General features: G+C 33.5%; 1 protein-coding gene across 1 annotated transcript in view; it reads right to left on the reverse strand.

The window, feature by feature from the left end:
- Window positions 1-22,572, reverse strand: part of LOC150109709 (uncharacterized) — a 288,439-nt gene that overhangs the window by 180,814 nt on the left and 85,053 nt on the right. The window contains exon 7 of the mRNA XM_090403014.1: window positions 17,527-17,661. Coding sequence (XP_090259140.1) covers window positions 17,527-17,661 — 135 coding nt within the window. The remainder of the gene's footprint in view (window positions 1-17,526; window positions 17,662-22,572) is intronic.

Genomic DNA, 22,572 nt, shown 5'->3' on the forward strand with positions numbered 1-22,572 from the left:
ACCAGATTAGCATTCAAATTCCTGGTGATTTCAAACTTGGCCATTTCTAGAAATTGCAAATGAAAGAAATTAAGCTAATCTAAATATATCATATACTTTACTGATAAAATTTTTGGATGCAAATAGTAAAGTACTAAAAAGAAGTTCTGAACTCAATCTCTACTACAGCAAACCACTAGGGACTTGAGACACAGCCATTATAACAAGGTTTGCTTTACAGTAAACCTTGTTATAACGGCTAAAAAAAAAGCTTTACAACAGCATAGAACAATACAAGTAGTAATATCAGATATTAAAAATACTGCATATATTTTAAAATATATCCTACAATTAATATCCACGTATTAATGTAGAGATTGATAGATTAAATAAAAGACTTAAGAATAAAGAACAGAAAATTGAAAGACTAGAAGGAACTGTACGATGTGTGTAACCAAGGGGCGTAGCAATGCTGGTTACTAAAATATGAATGTAGGCGATGAGATGAGGGTACACATAATGTATAGCATATAATTGAGACATATACTATAATAACGGAGTAATTTCCTATGATATACATTGAAAAAATAGCAACATTATTTAGTCTCATGAGGTAGTCTCTCAATCTTTTTCTAAAAGCATATCCTGATATTACAGACTTTATTTCAATAGGCAGTTTAAAGTAGCTGCTTGTTGCTAAGTAAAGACTTGTGAAAAATTTCTTTGTTTGCCTCGAGAACTACTGGCACGTTTTAACCACAGTGTAAATCATAAAATCTACATTATATACAGAAAAATTTACAAAGTTATTTCTTATATATAGTATTCAATTATATAGATAGTTTCTGTAATGGCATACCAGAATACATTCCCAATTTTGAAAATAGTGTCGTTTTTAAGATGCTATTTAGTTTTTTTTAAATATCATCCAAAAATTGATACATTCATGTGCTTATCAGTTTTGTTGGTATACACATGAAGCAGTGTTTATAATTATGGTGTTTTTCATGCAAATATAATTTGTTCTTAGTATTAAGTCGTCAACACTTAATACTAAGTGTTGAGGACACTTAGTCCTCAACACTTAGTATCGATGTTGAGGACTTAATATAATATACAGAGACAAGCTGCACTACATTCCATACAGTATGCCAAAGAGACAATGATTGATCAACGGTTATTCTACTGGGCTGACCTCTAGTGAAAAAAATAAATAAATTGGTGGTAATATTTCAAAAGGCAAATAGTGTTATATAAAGTTTTTTCCCCTTATATTTGCTTAGTTAATCAACTCTTCTATTAACTACACAATTGGTTTAAATAATTTATAAGAAAAAGTTTCTTCTAAATTTGTTCCACCAACTTTAAATTCTTCCTTAAATAAAACTAACAGCAGTATACAAAGGAAAAATTTGTTGAATGATTTGTTAAATTATACATGAACTGCATATCATATTTGTAACTATGGAGAAAGCAGTTCAGATGAGTTACAATAAACAGTGAAGTTGACTGGAAAGAAGTTAGAAAAGACATTAATTTTCTGCAAGAAAATAGTTTGATGAAAGAATTATCAGACAAGTTATTCAATGAAATTTCATATTTGAAAAGATATATATCAGCTGAAAAAAATTCAGGAATTGAACGTGACATAGGTTGAGGTTTTTTTGTTGACATGACATATTACATCCTAAGCGCATAACATTCCATGTTGGTGGAAGAAAATAAAATTGACTAGCAGCAAAATTAAAGACGTGCTAGATCTTATAAATTGCTGCATATAATTTGAATGTGGCTGCTTTATATTCTATTAAAGATGTTACGCATATACCTTTTACCACAATTCATACTATGGGCAAGCGAAATATTTTTGTGACCAGCAGATTTAAGTGGTATTTGTGGAAGCCTGGTCATAGAACACACTGTAGATAGAATTAGGTGCTTTATCATAAGCAGCATCAGGTCTTTATAAAGCCAAGTGACATACTACTGAGCCTAACACATGTGAGAAGATGAGAACTACAGTAGTCAGTCATTTTGATCACCTCCCATTACAAAGAAGAATGGAATATAATGGAATATAAGTAATAGACATTAGTCTGTCAGTCAACCTGAAGTGAGGGAAAAGGTGATACACAGTGGTATCAATGGTAGCTTTGTGAGTGGATAGATCAAATACGGTACAGCTGGCATATTGATATTGTTCTCTTAAAACTGTAAATTAGAGAAATAATTCAATGCTCATCAATGTTCAGTAATTCTTTAAATGAGCTTCTACCCTAATAGGTTTGCTTCTACCCAAACCTTCTAATAGGTTTGCTAATACCAGTGATAATGATGAACCCATGGCCAGTCCTTCACCGGTATTAGCAAACCTATTTATGGAAAATTTTGAAAACAGTGCTCTTAAGAATTACCATAAAAAACCAAAAATATGGCTATGCTATGTGGACAATATTTTCATCATATTCAGTGGAACAACAGATGAACTTATCAATTTCAAAGATTATCTCAACAATTTGCACAACACCATAAAATTCACTTTAGAACAAGAAAAAAATAAAAAACTTCCTTTTCTGGATATTCTACTAGAAGTTAATGAAGAAAGTAAACTCTCCTTCTCAGTATATAGGAAGCTGACAAACACTGGAAGATTTCTAAATGCAACCTCACACCACCATCCTTCACAAAAAATAAGCTTAATTAAAACTCTTCGAGACAGAGCATACAATATCTCCAGCACACAAGAAAGATGTAATGAAGAACTAAAATACTTAACACAAATCTTCCAACAGAATGGATATGAAACAAAAACCATCAAGAGAATCCTCAAAATGCCTCCAGCTAACAACACAATAAAACAGGATTACAAAAACGCAATCTCGCTTCCTTATATCAAAAATGTTACAGATAAGCTAGCCAAATTAATGAACAAACACAACATAAAAGTAGCCTTCCTTCCTGTGGAAAAAATCTCAAGATTCCTACATCCACCAAAACCACCTCATCATCCTCTTAAAAAACCAGAAGTCTACAAAATCCATTGCTCTTGCGGGATTTGCTATGTAGAACAGACAGGAAGATCTGGAGAAATACGCATGGCTGAACACCAAAAAGACGTACAATACAAAAAGAGAACAAAAAACAGGTCTTGCTTTCCATACCACTTCCACTGGACACGATGTACTCTGGCAAAAAACCACGATGTCATACATAGAAAACAACAGTTATATAAGAAAATTTAAAGAAGCTGCTAATATGCTAAAAAACCCAACCCAATGCAATAAAAATCAAGGTTTAATTCTCCATCAAGTGTGGTCAGCTCTAATAAAAAATCTACCTCAATCTGAGCTCAGACTGTATGAACGAGAACAAGAACACGTGACATCGTCCAGTATTGTTCAACGTCAATAACGTTATATATCTGCATTCTGTTATTTGAGTTTTATGAATTGTATTTATTAATTCTCTTGTGTAAACTTTAAGTTATACTATTTACCAGCTGAAGATGTAAATCCTACGATTTACGAAACTTGTCGGGAACTATTATTTCAGTGTTTTATATAACTGAATAACTGAATAAAAAATGTGGTGTAATCGCTGAAATATATCTTTTGAAACAATTAGCCACAGAAGTCTATGCCTGCAATTAGTTTATTTTTGTTTTTAAGTCAGGTCTCGTGAAGAATTTTGTTGATAGTATTTTGGCTGTAGCCATTTTTCCAGAGGATATTGCTGATAACTTTTAATAATTCTTTCAGTGTTTGTTCATTGGAGCAAATCTTCAAAGCCCTGTTTTTAAGCGTGTTAATGACACCTAGTTCTTGTGTTGGGTGTTGGTAGGGGTTTATGTGTATATATTGACCAGTATGTTTAAGCTTCCGGTAAACAGTGAAGGAAAGACTGCCAGAAGGAAGACGTGTGACAAGTCTATCTAAAAAAGGAAGTGTGTTCTGACTTTCAATCTCAATTTTGAATTATATGTATTTGTATTGTTTGTTTAGGTGGCTAAGGAAGGCTAAGGATTGCTGATGTTTTGGCTATCTGGTCCCATGGCCACTAGTCATCAGACTGGAAGCCATGGGACCAGATAGCTAAAACATCAGCAATATAGCAAAGCCAGACTTTGGGTTTTAAAGTAGAGGAATCTAGAGCATGCTGCTTAAAAGCTTCCATATAAAAATTATTTCTAACAACCATGTTAGAAATAATTACTTTAATTTGATTACCTTAATATAAAGATTGAAACGTTTGAAAAATTGAAAAATTTTCGAACGTTTCAATCTTTATATTAAGGTAATCAAATTAAAGTAATTATTTCTAACATGGTTGTTAGAAATAATTTTTATATGGAAGCTTTTAAGCAGCATGCTCTAGATTCCTCTACTTTAAAATCCAAAGTGTTAGAAATAATTACATTTTACAACATTTCAACCTTCATTTAAGGTAATCAAATTAAAGTAATTATTTCTAACATGGTTGTAGTCTCCATAATATGTCTGAAATGAATGCTGATCGCTGTAAAATTTCGTATAGAAAAAAAAAAGAAAAGAAATTTTTTTTTAAAATAAAGAGCCAATAGGCTTCATTTCGGTGATGTAAACATTATTTAAATTAAGGAGATATTAAATTCCACATTGTTTTAAAACCGAATAAGAAACTCAAAGATCGGAATCAAAGAGTTTCATGCTGAATATAGTGACCATAAAAGTATCGGCGACTACTGGCGTACGCTAAAGCACGTAGTCCAAACCAGGGAAACTCGTAGCAAAGGTGGAGAAAGTTCTGATCGCTATTCTTAGTATTTCCCATATGTAAAACTCATCTCCTAGAAGATGAGTGATGTTATACATTATGGTGGGAGGTCACTACCCAGACCGGTTTCGATCTTTATTGAGCTCTCATCAGTGAGTAGCTAGACCAATATAATACTAAGGGTATAGTGAAAAGAACTTATGTACTCTGCTAATAGGGTTGTCAAAAAGGTGCACCCATAAATTATTTAAAATAAAGAGCCAACAGGCTTCATTTCGGCGATGTAAACATTATTTAAATTACAGGGATATTAAATCCCAAATTGTTTTAAAACCGAATAAGAAACTCAAAGATCGGAATCAAAGAGCTTCATGCCAAATATAATGACTATAAAAGTATCGGCGACTACTGGCTTACACTAAAGCACGTAGTACAAACTAGGGCAACTTGTAGCAAAGGTGGAGAAAGTTCTGATCACTATTCTTAGTAGTTTACATCGCCAAATTGAAGCCTATTGGCTCTTTATTTTAAATAATTTATGGGTGCACCTTTCTGACAACTCGTATTAGCAGAGTATATAAGTTCTTTTCACTATACCCTTAGTATTATATTGGTCTATTTTTAGAGGGACCTGTGGCATAGTATAATTATTAAAAACAACACGTAAGTCCACAGTAATAACTTTAATAAATAAAGAAGATATTTCGTACTAAAAATAATAGTACATCTTCAGTGTTACAAACAGATAGTAAAGAATACAAGTAACGAATATTCGGTGTATCACTTATTAAAAGACAATGTTGTCGCGAGCTAGGAAATGAAAGAAATTAATAAATAATTAATATTTAAGATAATTAGTTTTTTAATGATTACATAAAATAAAAGTCTCCCAGATCTTCAAGAGAGAGAGAGAGAGAGAGGCAATCATTTTGATTTAAATTCGGTCGGTGTAAAAAAGCTTCACAACTTTCTTTAAAGAGGCGTTCATATTTGAACCTGCATCTATGAAGTAGAATAGCTTTATCCCACTGGATATTATGGGTAGTGGTAATACTGTACTGTGCTACACCAGACTTCGAAAGCCCACATTTACTGGCAGATACATTCATGAAATGTCTTCTCACCATACATCTCAAAAATTTGGCATTCTTAAATCTCTAATTAATAGGGCACATAAAGTTTGCTCTTCTCCAGAAATCTTACAACAAGAACTTTCCATCATTAAAAAGTTAATGGTATCTAATAATTACCACCCTAATCAAATCCAACAGATAATTGAATCTTATGTTCCAATACCTAAGGTTTCTTCAACAGTTCGCAGAGTTCCAATCCTCTACATTCCAGGAATCTCAGAACCTATAGGTAGAATTTAAAAAAAGTACCAATTGATTCCCACTTATATTCCTATCAACAAAATTTCTTCCTTATTGCCTTCTATAAAAGATAAACTGTCATCTCTGTCTTTGGCTGGCGTTTACAAAATTCCTTGTGAATGCGATGTTTCTTATTTTGGACAAACTGGCCGTTCTGTGGAAAAAAGAATTAAAGAACATTAATATTATATCGATTAAAACAAACCTCAGAAGTCTGGTCTAGCACAACACAGTATTACCACTACCCATAATATCCAGTGGGATAAAGCTATTCTACTCTATAGATGCAGGTTCAAATATGAACGTCTCTTTAAAGAAAGTTGTGAAGCTTTTTTACACCGACCGAATTTAAATCAAAACGATTGCCTCTCTCTCTCTCTCGAAGATCTGGGAGACTTTTATTTTATCTAATCATTAAAAAACTAATTAACTTAAATATTAATTATTTATTAATTTCTTTCATTTCCTAGCTCGCGACAACATTGTATTTTAACAGGTGATCCACCAAATATTCGTTACTTGTATTCTATTCCTATCTGTTTGTAACACTGAAGACATACTATTATTTTTAGTAAGAAATATCTAACTTATTTATTAATTAAAGTTATTACTGTGGACATACATGTTGTTTTTAATAATTATATTGGTCTAGCTACTCACTGATGAGATCTCAATAAAGATTGAAACCGGTCTGGGTAGCAACCTCTCACCAAAATGTATAACATCATACATCTTTTATGAGATAAGTTTTACATTATGGGAAATATTAAGAATACTGATTAGAACTTTCTCCACCTTTGCTACAAGTTGCCCTTTGTACTACGTACTTGGACTACGTGCTTTAGCGTACGCCAGTAGTCGCCAATACTTTTATAGTCACTATATTCAGCATGAAACTCTTTGGTTCTGATCTTTGAGTTTCTTATTCATTTTTAAAACAATGTGGGATTTAATATCCCTTTAATTTAAATAATAGAAATAGTTTTTTTATTCGATTTTACATGGGCAATTAAATTACCTAAAATACTTGTAATTAAAATAATGTATAACTCACTTTACTGTATTAAATCTGGTAATAAATTGTTAGAATATTTAAATAAGAACCACTAGAATTGTAACTAAAATTAAGCTCAGACAGGATTAGGCAAATAGACCCAAGGCTAGCAACAATCGCGAAGCTCACCGGATTATGAGTTTTCCCTCCAAAACCCAGCAAAAGTGTGGGTGACAGAGAAAACCCTCCAGTAAATCTGGGGGACTTTAGAGAAGAAGGGCCTAGGTCGGGAGAATGATATAAAAGCAAGAGAATGAGGGGCCTAAAGGCTCTTGTTTAGAAGTTTTTTGTTCCTGTGCCAAGCCTTTTCTGAGGATGGGGAGAGTTGTGGTCCAGCGAGCAAGAGTTCCAACAAAGATGGGAAGTTCGCTAGTAGCAGAGACAGTCCTTTCAAGATGTCCTACCGTATGATTCTTCAATGATCTATGTGTGTGCTGAATTATCGCTGCCATAATAATTCTATTTGTAAGTTGACAGAAAAAGATAATCGGATAGAATCCATAGGAAACAACCCTGGAATGAAAAAGGTAAAACAAAAATGGACACGGCAAAATATAATACACAGAGCAAACTGGAATTTAAGAGGAATAGCATATAAAGAAATAGAATTAGACCGATTATTAAATGAAATAAATTTTAAAATAGCAGTAATCACTGAAACAAAAAAAAAAATTAAAAGGAATTATGAGAACCGAAAATTTTAATATGATATACAGTGGAGTCGACAGAGACCAAAGAACACAAGCAGGAGTCATGATATAGATTCATAACTCCCTTTCAAAACAGTTAAAACGTTATAAATTATAGAATGAAAGAATAATAGAAGCTAGAGTAAAAATAGTTAGAGGCTATTTAACAATAATTGGTTTATATGCCCCAGAAGAAGGAAGAGAACAGGACAATATTGATTTTTATAATCAGCTACAAAATATATATAATAAAATAAATAAAAATGATTATGAAATTTTAGCAGGAATTCAAATGCAAGAATTGGAAACACAAAAATTAATAATAATATAGGAATACATGGAGATCATACTCTAAACAGGAATGGTAAAAAATTAATCGACTTTGTAGTTTATAATAACCTAAAAATAATGAATTCCTTCTATAAACATAAAGACACACATAAATATACTTGGGCAGCAAGAGAATGGAAATCAATATTAGATTACTTTATATTAAATGAAAAGACATCAAAATTTTCATTAGATGTTAGAATTCACAGAGGATATGAAATAAGCAGTGACCACTTCCTTGTTAAAATAAAATTAAGATTACCACTTAAATGGCTACAAGTAGCAAGAACAGAAGGAAAATTCGAGACATTTGTTTATAAAACTAGACTATTGAATGACACAAATGTACAATGGCTATATGAACAAAGAATTAACCAATATCTAGATAAAATAAAACAAAATGAAGAAATAGAAATAGAATGGCTTAATATAAAAACGATACTAAATGCAGCAGCAAATGAAAGCATAGGAAAGACCAAAAAATTCAATAAAAGGAAAAAACTGAAGATCTGGGATGATACAATCAAAGAAATAATCAAAAGAATAAAGAAGCCTATTACAAATGGTTAAGCAGTAAAAGATTAGAAGATGAAATAGAATATAAAAGAATAAGAGCCATAGCTAAAAGAGAAGTCAAAAAAAGACAGAGAATCATGGAACAAATTAGTTTCTAATTTAGAACATAATTTATATAAAATAAGACCCAATGTATATAATATTTTGAAACACTTAAATGCAGATACCAAAGAAAACATAAAATTAAACACCGAATTGAAATTAGAAGAATTTTTAAATTTAATTTTTAAATTACTACACAGAATTGTGGACAGACAATTATTTTAAAAAAGACAACTGGCAAACAATTAACGAAAATGAAAAGGAGATAACTAAAGAATTAGAAATCAGCCTGAATGGAAAATCACCTGGAGATGATAAGCTAGGTTCAGAACTATATAAATACGCAGGAACAAGATTGAAAGAAAGACTTTCATCATTTTTAAATAAAATTTATTCAACTGGTATCCCACCAATAGAATGAAAAAAAGCAATTGTGATTCCTATCTTCAAAAAAAGGTAATAGAGATGATCCTAAAAACTATAGAGGTATCAGTATACTAAATTCCTGTTACAAAATATATAGCAGAATCTTAAATAGCAAACTACTGAAATATTTCGAAAACTTTATTTTAGAAGTACAGAATGGATTTAGAAAAGGACGATCATGTATAGACCCAGCCTTCTGCCTAAAATTAATACTAGAGAAAAGAAGAGAATATAATTTAGAAACACATATTGCATTTATTGACTTTGAAAAAGCATTTGACAAAGTTAAAAGAAACATATTATTATTTAACATATTAAAAGAAAGACAAATACCAAATAATATCCTAAATGCTATCACAAGTATATATGAAAATAATCAAATACAAATAAGATTAAATCACGAGCTATCATATACGAGAGAGATAAACCAAGGGGTCCGACAGGGATGTCCCCTCTCAGCAACTCTTTTTAATATCTACTTATATGAAATAATAATAAAATGGAATAAAAATTTACACCAAGGAATTAAACTTTCTCCTACAGTAAACTTAAACACTCTCCTCTTTGCCGACGACCAAATAATAATTACAAATTCTGAAGATAACTTACAGAAAGCTATTTTAGATCTAAATAAGATAGCCAAAGATTATGGTATGATAATATCAACAGAAAAATCAAAAACTATGGCCTTGAAAGGACAAGATCCAGCATGAACTAAAATAATAATAGATAACAAGATCTTAGAACAGGTGAATTCATTTAACTACCTCGGATGCATGATCACATATGAAAATGAAAAAGATATAAACGTAAAAATTGCAAAATATTTAAAAATAATAGGTGTAATTAACTCTATATTTAAACCAAACCTAGTTCAAAAACAAAACAGACTAAAAGTACACAATATATTAGCCCTAACAGTCTTAATGTATGGAAGCGAAATCTGGATAATAAAACAAAAAGACGAAGATTAACAACAGCAGAAATGAAGTATACAAAAAAAAAAAAAAAAATTGCAAAGTTTACCCTATTTGATCACAAAAGAAATGAAGAAATGATGAAAGAATTAAACCAAGAACCAGTAACAGAAAAAATTAAAAAATATAACATAAATGGATGAAACAGGGGTACTTAAGGGTCAAAGCTATATAACTGAGAGGAGACCTCCACATAGCCTTCAAAGGAATGTGGAGAACCAACCAGGTCTTCTGAATTAATGTCCAATCCTCACCTTATCGAAGTGCACCCTGTTGGGTATCTACCTGGATACTGAACGAACGAGGATGGACTGGCTATTTGGGATTTGCCGACCAAATTGTATTCTCATTGGCTTAAACCAATATACAAAATGATGGTACAACATGACAAAATTTCATGCCAGCTGGGGCGTCGCACGGTTAAACAAGGCCCCAGTTGTTTTCACCAGGGAACAGTGTACAGCGAAAAGTCAGCTACTGGAACAAATCGGAAAACAAACCCAAACTCAACATCACCAGAGTTAAAGATCGGTACTATCAAAATAAGAAGCCTGATTGGCAAAGAAATGGAGCTAGCTGAGGAATTAGAAAGTACCAGATTGACATAATACGGGTGACTGAAACAAAAAAGACAAAAACTGGTGAGATCTTTCTCAGCAATAAATACAAATTGTTATTTTCAGGAAATGACAATCAAGGAAAAAGAAGGAGTAGCCATAGTACTCAACACAAAATACGAGGATAATCTTCTTGAATGGCAGGCAGTCTCAAGTAGAGTGATGTGGGCAAATATCAGAATGGGGAATTGGACAATGAGACCTATTTGCTATGGTCCCACAGAAGGTTCTACTAAGGTAGAAGTGAGGAATTTCTTGATGCTTTAGAAAAAGCAACTGACACAATCAAAAAGGAAAAGTTGGTCCTTGTTGCGGATCTAAATAGCAGAGTAGGAAATAATTGTCAAACATACAAAAAATATTTTGGGAAAATTTGGAGAAAAGAGAAAAAGCTAATAATAATGGCAAATACCAGTTGGATTTATACTCAGAACTGGTTATTACTAACACCATGTTTCAACATAAAAATTTGCACAAATTCCCGTGGAGAGAAGAGGCAAGGAATAAGAAAAGTCTCGTTGACTATGTTATTGTTGATAGCAATGTTTTCTCCCCGGTGCAGGACACCAGTGTGCTGTTTTCATGTCACCTTTGAAATTGGATTTGAAATTGGAAGCGATCACTATTTAGCTTTGAGCAGGATAAAATTGAATTTCATATTGAAAAGAATAACATGTAAGAAAGTTTTAAAGCGAATAAAAGTTGAGCAGCTCTCAGATGTGAACTGTAGACTAAAATACACAAAGATTATTGAAGAAAAAAAGAAAGAGTTTGAGAACAGGAACCAAACCTTGGAGATTCAGTGGCAAACCTTGAAGAAAATCCTGATTGATTTAGCCATAGAGGCATGTGGTGAGGTTGTCTGCAAGGATAGAAAAATCAGAACTCCATGGTTGACACAGGAAGTTAAAGAGGCAGTGAAGGAAAAGAAGAAATCATAACAAAAGTGCCTGGCATATAAGTCAGCTTGTGCTCTTACAGAATACAGAGACAAATGTAAAAAAGTGAAACACTGTGCAAAACTAGCTAAACAAAAGTCATGGAAGGACTTTGGCAAGAATATAGAAAATAAATATCAAGAAGGTGGCAAAATATTCTGGAGGTTGTTGAAGAAGCTTAGGAATGGAGGAAAGAGAGCTGTAAAAGGAGTTAGAGATGATAAAGGTGACATGAAAACGAGAGAAAAAGATATCCTTGAAGTATGGAGTAATTACTTCGAAAAATTGCTAAATAAAACAAGCAGTGATAGCACAGTAGTAAAAAACACTCAACAGGCATATAGTCAGGAATACACATGCATACTTGAAGTAGAAAAAGCCATCAAAGGCTTGAAATGTTGAATGGCAGCAGGAGTAGGTAGATGATATTGGACCAGAAATGTTGAAATATGATGGTATAAGTCTTACAGTGGCTGCACTGCATGGTTCAGAAAACCTGGACAGAGGGAGGAATTCCCAGTGATTGGAGTAGAGCTCTAATAGTACCCATATATAAAAATGGAAATAAAACTGAATGTCAGAATTACGGAGGTATTTCCCTACTGAGTTCCTGGCAAGATCTATGCAAGTATACTTGAGAAACGTTTGCGAAGAATTGCAGAAAAAAAGCTTTGTGAAGAACAAGCTAGATTCAAGCCAAATACAGGCTGTTCAGGATCAGTTCTTCACTTAACGACAAATAGTTGAGAAAGCATGGGAATATAATAAAGATCTGTATTTAAGTTTTGTTGATCTGGAAAAGGCATATGACAAGGTGCCAAGAGAGAAGCTATTCAATACCCTACGTTTATATAGTGTCAATGGGGCATTATATCAAGCAATACTTGTCTGTATTTGAGTTGTAAGTTGGCAGTTAGAACTGAAGGAAGTACAGGAAGATGGTTTAATGTGAAATCTGGTAATAGATAGGAATGTACATTATCCCCTCTGTAATTCATTATATATATATGGATCACATTATGAAGGAAAGTGGTATTAAATATGATATCAGAATTGGAGATGTAATGTCTGCTCTTTGCTTTATGCAGATGTTATACTTCTAAATAAATCTACTGCAAGTTTCAAGATTCCCTGACTAAATTGAATAACTGTTGTAATATATATGGTATGAAGGTCAGCATTAAAAAGACAAATACAATGAAAATACGTACAATTGTTGAAAATGTGAACTGTGTTGTGAACGGGGAACCTGTGGAACAAGTAAAACATTTCAGCTACTTACGACGATTTTTACTGAAGATGGTAAATTAAATATGGAAATAGACAACAGAATCAACAAAGCTCGTATGGTAGGAAGTCAACTGAATTCATATAGAATAAGAGAAAAATTAGACGGAACACTAAATTAGCTGTATACATATATATATATATATATATATATATATATATATATATATGCATCTCAGATCCATAAGTTAAAACTGGTTTTAACTTATGGATCTGAGAGCTGGGCTAGAAGTAAAATACTTGACCAAAGACTAGAGACCGCAGATATGAGTCCTGAGAAAGATTAGAGGGGTGAACAGATGGCATCAGTGGCAATATCATATTAAAAACAAGGATATTAGGAAAGAACTTGATATTGTCAGCATCCAGGAATGCATTAGCTGAGCTAATCTTGGGTAACATTTAATCAGAATGGGACAGGGAACTTAGCAAAAAAGTGTTCTCTGCCAGGTTGGCAGGAAAACGACCCAGAGGAAGACCAAGGAATAGGTGGATTGATACGGTACAATGTGCCTTAGACGATAAAAATATAAGATCTGATAATGATAATATTGGAGTCTTGACAAGTAACAGACTGATTTGGAGGAAAATTGTAGATAGGAAGTTAGTAATGATGTAAATTTTTCATGTAGTAGTATCATATCCTGTACACCCCCTTGAGGGTACATGTCAGGAATTTGATGATGATGGATGGAACATGTTCAAAGAATGAAAACAGAAAGATTACCAAAACAAGCCTTAAAGTACAAGCCATTAGGGAAAAAAAAAAACCAGGACGTCCTCTTAAACGATGACTTCTAAGGCCGGAACAGGCCATGCTTGGGCTAAATCCTTGATACACATGATGATGATAAATTAGTGCTCAATCGGAAATTTTGCTGGGAAGAAGCAGAACGTGCCCATAAGGCTTTAGGATCTAGGACTGTGTAATAATCTGGCAAGATTGTAAGTAAAATGTTCTATGTAATATCCTAGATTGTGAAGTTCAAATGACGAATGTTGGTTCTGTTATCTATTAGCATTGAAAGTACTAGAGAAGTCGGAACACTGTACTGTTTGAATGTGAATAGTAGAACATAGAGATCTAAAATTTGCTTATGTGGTGTAATGCTAAAATGAATGTGGTTTAAGTTTTGCCATTTTCTGTTTATAACGTGAAAAGTCACATGTACTTATATGTCTTAAGGCTTGAGCGAAATGCTTAAATGATCATGTGGAGAATTAGACGTGTGATTTGTAATGTCTCCATTGTGTTCTTGTTGTCTTAGTTAGTACCAGACATGTGATATGTGCTGTTTGAATTTTGTATATAATTTGTCTTAGAATGAATAAACATGTTTGTTTTGTTAATAGCTTGCCTGATCTTATTTTGCTAATGCACTGTCTCATAAAAATATCGAACCTGTGTCACCTAAGAATAGTAATTGCCACGACTGATTAATTAATAGGAGTTGCCTGAGTTAGAGTATGAGTTAATTTTGTGCTTAGCTGAATATTTCTCGTTTGTAAGGGAAGGAATAACAATTCTTTTATGCGATCCTTAATGGTGCAATCAATAAAAAAATAAATTTTTAAGGATCAATACAAGTGAAATACAAAGTAGATTAAGGACGGGTCCAGTCAGAGGCTTTTCCTAAGTCTACACTTCGAGCATGTGAAACAGCATAATTACGGCCTTTGGAAGGGGGGGGGGGGATAAAAAACAAAGTTAAGGACCAAAGGATTAAGATAAATAGCGAGAATTGTGAGTGAATTAGAAATTGAAGTCTATAGACAGTTTGAACTAGCTCAAGAAACTACGATATTAATGATATAATTAAATAAGAAAAATGGCACAGTAGACATCCATTCGTTAAATCCTTAAATAATACATAAAAGGGTAAACATAATTTATTTTACATCACCATGTAACACTAAAGGAAAGAATTCTGATAATGCATGGAGATTTGACACACGAACGATGCAATCACTATGGTAAGCTGAAGATGCATGTTTCCTGTTTTGATTAATCGACTGGCATTTTTTAAACATTGTAGGGACAGCAATCTTATTTCTAACTGCATCAAGCTGAAAAGAAAATTCACCTCAGCAAAGGCACTAAGAATATATAACCGTATGGAGAAAGCAATGCTCAGAGAGCAGATTCAAACTCGCCAAAAACTTAGCATTTGCTCAAAATCAGGTTCGAAATTTAAAATCGTAACTTGTTTAAATCCAGATATTTGGGATATCCTTGAGAAGATTACAGAAAACTCTGCTAACCACATCCTTAAAACAAAGGAAGTGAAACTTATAGCCAAATATCATAGACTTAAAGATCAACAATATTCAGACAGCCAAAGGACAAATTTGAATTTGTCCTTTGTCAACTGCCTTCAGTGAACAGTCATGTGATCAACCTTTCTAACCATGCCCTGAACAATGATAAATTCTTGCTGCTTAGTAAAGGCTTAAACTTTGCTGTGACACTCAGGACAATTAACAAATTAGATTTTATATACCATACTGAAAGAAGCTTAAGATTTCTCCCAACCACCATAGTTGATAAAATATGTTTGGAAACCTCGAACATTTTAAATTTAAATAATGCAAAAACAATAACTAGAAACCTAACCAAATCTAAATTGGCAGCTGTGAAATCGTTAAAATCAAATCCAGACATCGTAATCACTAGAGCTGATTAAGGCAATGCCACTGTTATTTTTAACCAAAAAATATATTTGGAAAAAATGAATCGATTAGTTTCAACTCAACAAATTGAATTAAAAAAAAAAAAACAGAAAAATTACTGAAATCAGTCATTTCTTGGCCCAAAGATACATTTAAAAAAAATACTTCTGAACTATGCACATTCCTTGAGAATTTACAGTTTACCCAAGATTGATGTAGTTATTTTATTTTTATTTTTTCACTAGAGGTCAGGCCAGTAGAATAACCATTGATCAAATCATTGTCTCTTTGGCATACTGTGTGAAATGTAATATAGCTTGTCGCTGTATATATATGTGTATACTCCAGATGTTGACCTTAATATGAAGGTCAAAACATCAGAAATTAAAGTAACTATATCTAACAGGATTGTAGTCTCCATAATTTGTCTGAAATGACTGCTGATCACCATGTAACACTAAAGGAAAGTGTTCAAACAAATTTTAACTTATGGATCTGAGTGATGGGTTAGAAATAAAAATCCTTCATCAAAGACTAGAGATCTCTCATATGAGAGTTCTGAAATAGATCAGTGGGGCAAACAGATAGCATCAATGGCAGTATCACATTAAAAATGAGGATATTAGGAAAGAACTTATCATTGTTAGCATTTAGGAATGCATTAGTAGAGCTAATCTCAGATGGTATGGTCACTTAAACAGAATGGGAGAAGAAAGACTTGCAAAACAAGTGTTCTTTGGCAGGAAAAAGACCCAGATGAGGACCAAGATATAGATGGGTTAATACGGTAAGAAGTGCCTTAAGAGACAGAAATATAAGATCTGATAACATTGGAGTCTTGACAGATAAGATTAATTTGGAGGAAAAGTGTTAATCAGAAGTTAGTAATGGTGTAACTTTCATGTGTAGTACTATCATAATTATCCTATACACCTCTGAGGATACATTTGATTATGATGATGACGATGTATAATTTCTTCTAATCCTTTGTATTCTGTCCTCAATGTACGTTTCTTTTGTTCGTTTCCTGTGATTTTGTTATGTTATATTTCAAATGATTTTCTTTTGCTACATTCCCGGACGTTTGTTATATTTTGCCATTTCCTTTGTATCCTGACTGATAATATTTGCTAGTAAATTCGATTTGCTATAGTGAAAGTTTTCTGCTTTTACTGTTTGTAATAGCGAGCTTCAGGCAGTATTGTTCTATGGGATAGTCTAGGAGTTTTTTGTAGTTTGTAATAGCACATTATTTCTTTATAGTATTGTTTTACTATAGCCTGCTTCTATTGTATGAAGTAAACATCAAATGAAAATCTATCATTAAATAAATTAATATATTTATTTAATTTGTATTTAATTTATTGATTTATGCAGGTATGATGTGAGTGGGCTGTAGGGATAAGTAATTTACCACTTGACAACAATTATTACACAATCTCAAATTCTTTCAAGTTGGGTTAAAATTCTTTCAAGCTCAAAAAAAAAAAAAAGCTGAATGAAAGCATTGTTTAGACTTTCTGATCTCTCAGAAAAAACATTTTTTAACAATAATTTTTTTTAAAAAATAGCAGAATGAATTAAAATAATTACAGGAAGCTTGAAAACCATTTCAATAGACTTTTTAAACCAATTTTTGTTTTCTTGATTTATCACATTTCTTAACTATGATGATCTGCTGAAACGTTTACTAATATAAGAACAAGTTCAAATTTTGTATGCATGTTGTCTAATAGTACTTTATTTATCTGCGATGTGTGGTTTATTTCATCAGCCATGAATCAAAGATGCAATTTTAAAAAAAGTTATCACTCACTTAAACAGAGATTCTTTACAAAGATATTCTTCAAATTTCTTTCCAGCGTCTATCATATCTTGTGTAAAGCACTGAATGGCAAATACAGCTTGCAGCACAGAATTCATATAACAGCTGTTACCAATATTTTGAAACCTGAAATGAACAATGAAACTTAAGCATATAACTGATTGGTCATAATAAAGCAATACCAAAAAAGAAAAAGAAAGAATGGGAAACAAAAAACAATGGCCTAGCAGCAAAATTAAAGACATGCCATATCTTACAAATTATTGCATATATGTTAAAAGATACCAAGAAATTATATACTTGGTTTTAATCCTTTTTCTCAAGGAAGCAAAATAATGTTTTGCGTGTGAAACATATTCATGTCTGAGCTACTTGTATATAGAGGCTGACTTCATATCACTTGCCTTAGTATGTATCCCATAATGCAAAACACCCCCCCCCCCCATTCAGACATGCATGTATGTAAACTTTTTACGTCTTTCTCTCATTCAGATTTTTATTAATACGGTTAAGCACCTTTTGGCTATTTGTATATGATATATATATGACCTCTGCATTACTTCAACCTTGGTATCTTTCCTGGATGTGGCTCCCACTGATGAAAACTCAATAAAGGTCGAAACCAGTCTGGGCAGTGGCCCTTCCCATTACACATTGCATTATACATGTCCGAATAGGGAGGGGGGGGGGGGGTTGCCTTATGGGATACATACTAAGGCAAGTGATATGAAGTCATTGGTCTCTATATACAAATAGCTCAGAAGTAAATATAATTTCACGTGCAAAATACAGTTTTGCTTCCTTGAGAAAAGGATTAAAACCAAGTAATTTCTTGGTATCTTTAACGTATCATAAACCGAAGGTAAAAAACTTTCTATATATATATGCATTTATTATAGTATTTTGATTGCTGAATTGATATCTAGGGTGATTCAGAACTCTTGGGCCAAACTTTAAGGGGTGATAGAACACACCTAAACAAGCACTTTTCGTCATACAATGCATGGTCCAAACTCAAGCGGTGCAGAGCTAGAGGGTGCATTCCAGTGAACACTTATACGTGCTGGTTTTTGCAGTGGTCCTTATTTCTACTGTGGAGTGCAAAAAGGATGGATTCTTTCACAAATGAGGAGAAAGCTGACATGCATTTCATTTAAGGAACCGCAGATGGGAATGCGAGGGAAGCCCAAAGACTGTACCGAGAGAGCTTTCGGACCAGACGCGTGCCTGATCGGAAAACCTTTCAGCAATTGCACCGGTATCAGTGCAAAATGGGCTCCTTTGTCAGCGGCATGCAGGATACAGGGCGTGCAAGGACACATGTTACAGAGAAAATTCTAAGTAGGGTTGCAGATCATCCCAAATGTAGCATGCGAGCAATTTCCCATGCCATATGTGTGCCCCCAATTGACAGTGTGGCGAGTTCTACGACGAACGATTATACCCCTACTATGAAGTACTGCTGTAAAGGTTTAAATAAACAATCATCTGGGGTTCGGGAATGGATTAATCCATTTTACATTAATTCTTATGGGAAAATGGTTTCGGTTTTCGAACAGCCTTCAGGAACGAATTCAGTTCGATAACCAAGGTTCCACTGTATATGCTCTCTTTAAACTTACTGAATGATTAAATTAATCAGATGCAATTTCAGAAGTGAATCCAAGTGATAAGAATAATTAAATTTTCTTAATGCATTTCTCATACTTAGTTAAATCTGCTTGCATAAATAATAGACAATATTATAAGTCTAGATGATCAAGAGGATAACATACCTGCTCTCCTACCAATATGCTGTGAGTAGTAATCTCAAAACATGAGATGTATAGGAGTTGTGACCATGAGTGGGCAAAAAATATCAGGAATTAAGTAAACTTGATGTTAATGAGGCTCACCTGATATTTTTAGTAATACTTACTGGAATGAAAAGACAACATCAGGGAATAAGAAGAATGAATTTCTTGAGGGACAACTATCTTAGGCAACATGTAATGGATGACACGAGAACTGAGTCTTATATCTGATCATTAAGAGAATTTGATTGTCAATGAAGTGTCTAATCTTCCTCCAGTTGGTGAGAGTGACCATGAGGTGATCACTCGGATTGAAATCATATGAGAACAAGGAAAGATACATGCAGAACTGCAAGGCTAGTGATTATTTCATAATCACTAGCCTTGCTGTCCTTATGAGACAAATGGGAGCTATAGCATGGAAAGAGAAGTTAGGAGGAAGAGAGAGACAGGTGCTACTTGGGCACTGGTCAAAAGATATTTCACAGCAACAATGTCCAAGTGTATTCCAAAGGTGAAAAAGTTGAATAAGGTAGGAATAAGATGGGTGGAATGAAGAATTTAAGATTGCAATCTGGAAAAAGAAGGCTCTATGGAGGCAGCACAAGATGAAGGGTAATAATCAGTTACATGAGGAGTATGAACAGCAAGCTAAAGAAGATGATTCAGTAAGGACAGCAAAAGTGTGGTGAGCAGAAATTAGCCGATCGAGAAATATCCTAGAGTTCTCACAATATGTGCATAAGAAGAAGAAAGAATAATTATGGGAGCATGATATTAGTGGATGAAAATAGTAGGCTGGTTAACTGCCAAAGAAGATATGGTTGAGATATTCAGTGAACAGTTGATATTTCATCTTCATGAATACAGTAGTCCTCTTAACTGCAGCAGATATGTTTCAAGATCCTCAGCAGATAATTGAAACCATGGATAGTATCAAACCCTATGTATACTATGTTTTTTCCTATATATACATACCTATGATAAAGTTTAACTTACAAATTAGGCACAGTAAGAGATTAACAACAGTAGAACAATTATAACAATATACTGTAATAAAAGTTATGTGAATGGAATCTTAGCAGCCTGAGCATACATTTTTTTCTTTCCTTATGAAGTCAAGAACTTTCACCTTTTCACTTAAAGGAAGCACTTCACGGTTTCTCTTTGGCATATCTGAATTACTCTTGCACTTTGGGGTCATTATTAAGTAAAATAAGGGTTACTTGAACACAATCACTGCAGATACCGTGACTGGTGATCTGGTAGGTAGGCGGGTAGTGCATACAGTACAGAATGGATATGCTGGACAGAAGGATGATTCATGTCCCAGGCAGCAGGTGAGAGATTTCATTAGGCTACTCAAAACGGCATGCAATTTGAAACTTAAGAATTGTTTATTTCTGGAATTTTCCATTTAATATTTTCAGACCGAGGGTTGATTGCGAGTAACTGAAACTGAGGATAAGGGGACTACTGTACAATCTCTGAGGAGTATAGAAGTATAAAGGATAAAGTGGAGGAGGTAATGATAGTGATACAGCAGTACTTGACATCACCACTTCTTGAAGGAATGCTCCAGGGAATTAATGGTATCTTTTGCATTACGTGTTTAATATTAGTCTTGCAACAGGGAAAGTTCCAAAAGGAGCCAAAAAAAGAAGGTAAAACTGTTCCACTTCAGAGTGGAAGGGGATAAGACTGAGGCTACAAATTATAGGCTGGTTAAGCCTATAATTTGTAGCCCATGCGAGTCTGATATTGTGGTTAAGATGTTAGAATGTGGGAGGGCTATCATTCAGAACTTGTTGATAATAGTATTCTCTCTCTATGATGGTCAGCAACTTGCTTATGTACTACAATAAGGTGGCAAATTCACTAGATAAGGGAGATGCATACGTAATGGTTTATTTAGATTTTTCTGAGGCCTTTGAGAGACTGCCACATGACAAGATAACTGAAAAAGATGGAAATGAATAAGATTAGTGAGCTGGATAGGTGAATGGCTGTCAGACAGATATCAGCAGTTTGTGTATAGAGGAGTGGTGTCCCAAAACAGGAAGGTCACTAGCAGTGTGTGCTGGAAAGGTCTGTTTTGGAAGCATCATTGTCTAATTTCTATGTTAATAATATTGGGACAAGTTTAACCGAAGCTATTTGCAGATATGGAAAGTTAGGAAGAATAATGAACAGTAGGGTAGATGTGACCTTACAGGAGGATCTAAATAACTGTGTGAGTGCACAAGCGAGTGGAGCTACCAGTTTAATGTTGTAGTGTAAAATCTGGAAATTTGGTAGGAAAAGATGGAATGCAGAGTATAAAATTGATGAAGTTATGGAAAGGAAATTATGAAGGAGGTGGAAGAGATGAAAAATCTTCAAGTGGTAGTGGTGGATAGAGATTTGAAGTTTAGAGGCCATACTGCTAAAATTACGAGATCACAAAAGGTTTATGGCAATCACGAGGAGGATTTTGACATGCAGAAGCAAGGTGGTTATTGGTTCTGTTGTATAAAGCCTTGATCATGATCCACATGAACTACTGTGCACAGATCATATCACCTGGTTTCAAAGAGATAAGGATATCTTAGAGAACCTTCACTTATGCTATACATGGCAATGGGTACTCTGGAATGTGAGATAGGAAGATAGATTGAGAGGAATGCAAATTACAAAATATTGTTAATGGAAGGAAAGGGGATATGATTGAGACATATAAATTAGTGAGGTGATGTTACTAGAATAATGTTAAGGAGATTTTTCATTGAGTAGATGGGCAGAAGCTGTAGAAGGAGCTGTATAAGTTGTGCAAGCAAGGAGTGAGGAACAGTGGTTGGTTAGTGAAATGCATTACCTGAATGTGGTGAGCATAGAAACTACAAATAGGTTAAAGGCAGACTTTTGGCAGATGTGTTTCTTGATTCCATGGAGGTCTAGTGTTAATAAATATTGCTTTTAATATAATACTTGCTACAAAAAAAAAATAACGATCACTCGCTATTTCAAATCTCTTGTATACCTTTGTATTATGGACCAATACCTGCACTACAAACAATAACAGTCAGTAATTATGGCTTTCCTTTTTTCTTGTGAATTTATTCACATCTTAATGTTGGAGCATGTCAGTAATGTAGTTCATACCAGGAAAAGAAATCCTGTAGGTACTAAGTAGCTTTGATTTTCTCCAAATGTTCTAACAATTCTATATGTCTGATATTTGTTTCCTATCCTGCTGATTAGGCGT

This window comes from Typopeltis vanoorti, chromosome 2 (assembly GCF_054136105.1).
Source record: "Typopeltis vanoorti isolate ZY-2024b chromosome 2, IOZ_Tvanoo_1.0, whole genome shotgun sequence".
Lineage (NCBI taxonomy): Eukaryota > Metazoa > Arthropoda > Arachnida > Uropygi > Thelyphonidae > Typopeltis > Typopeltis vanoorti.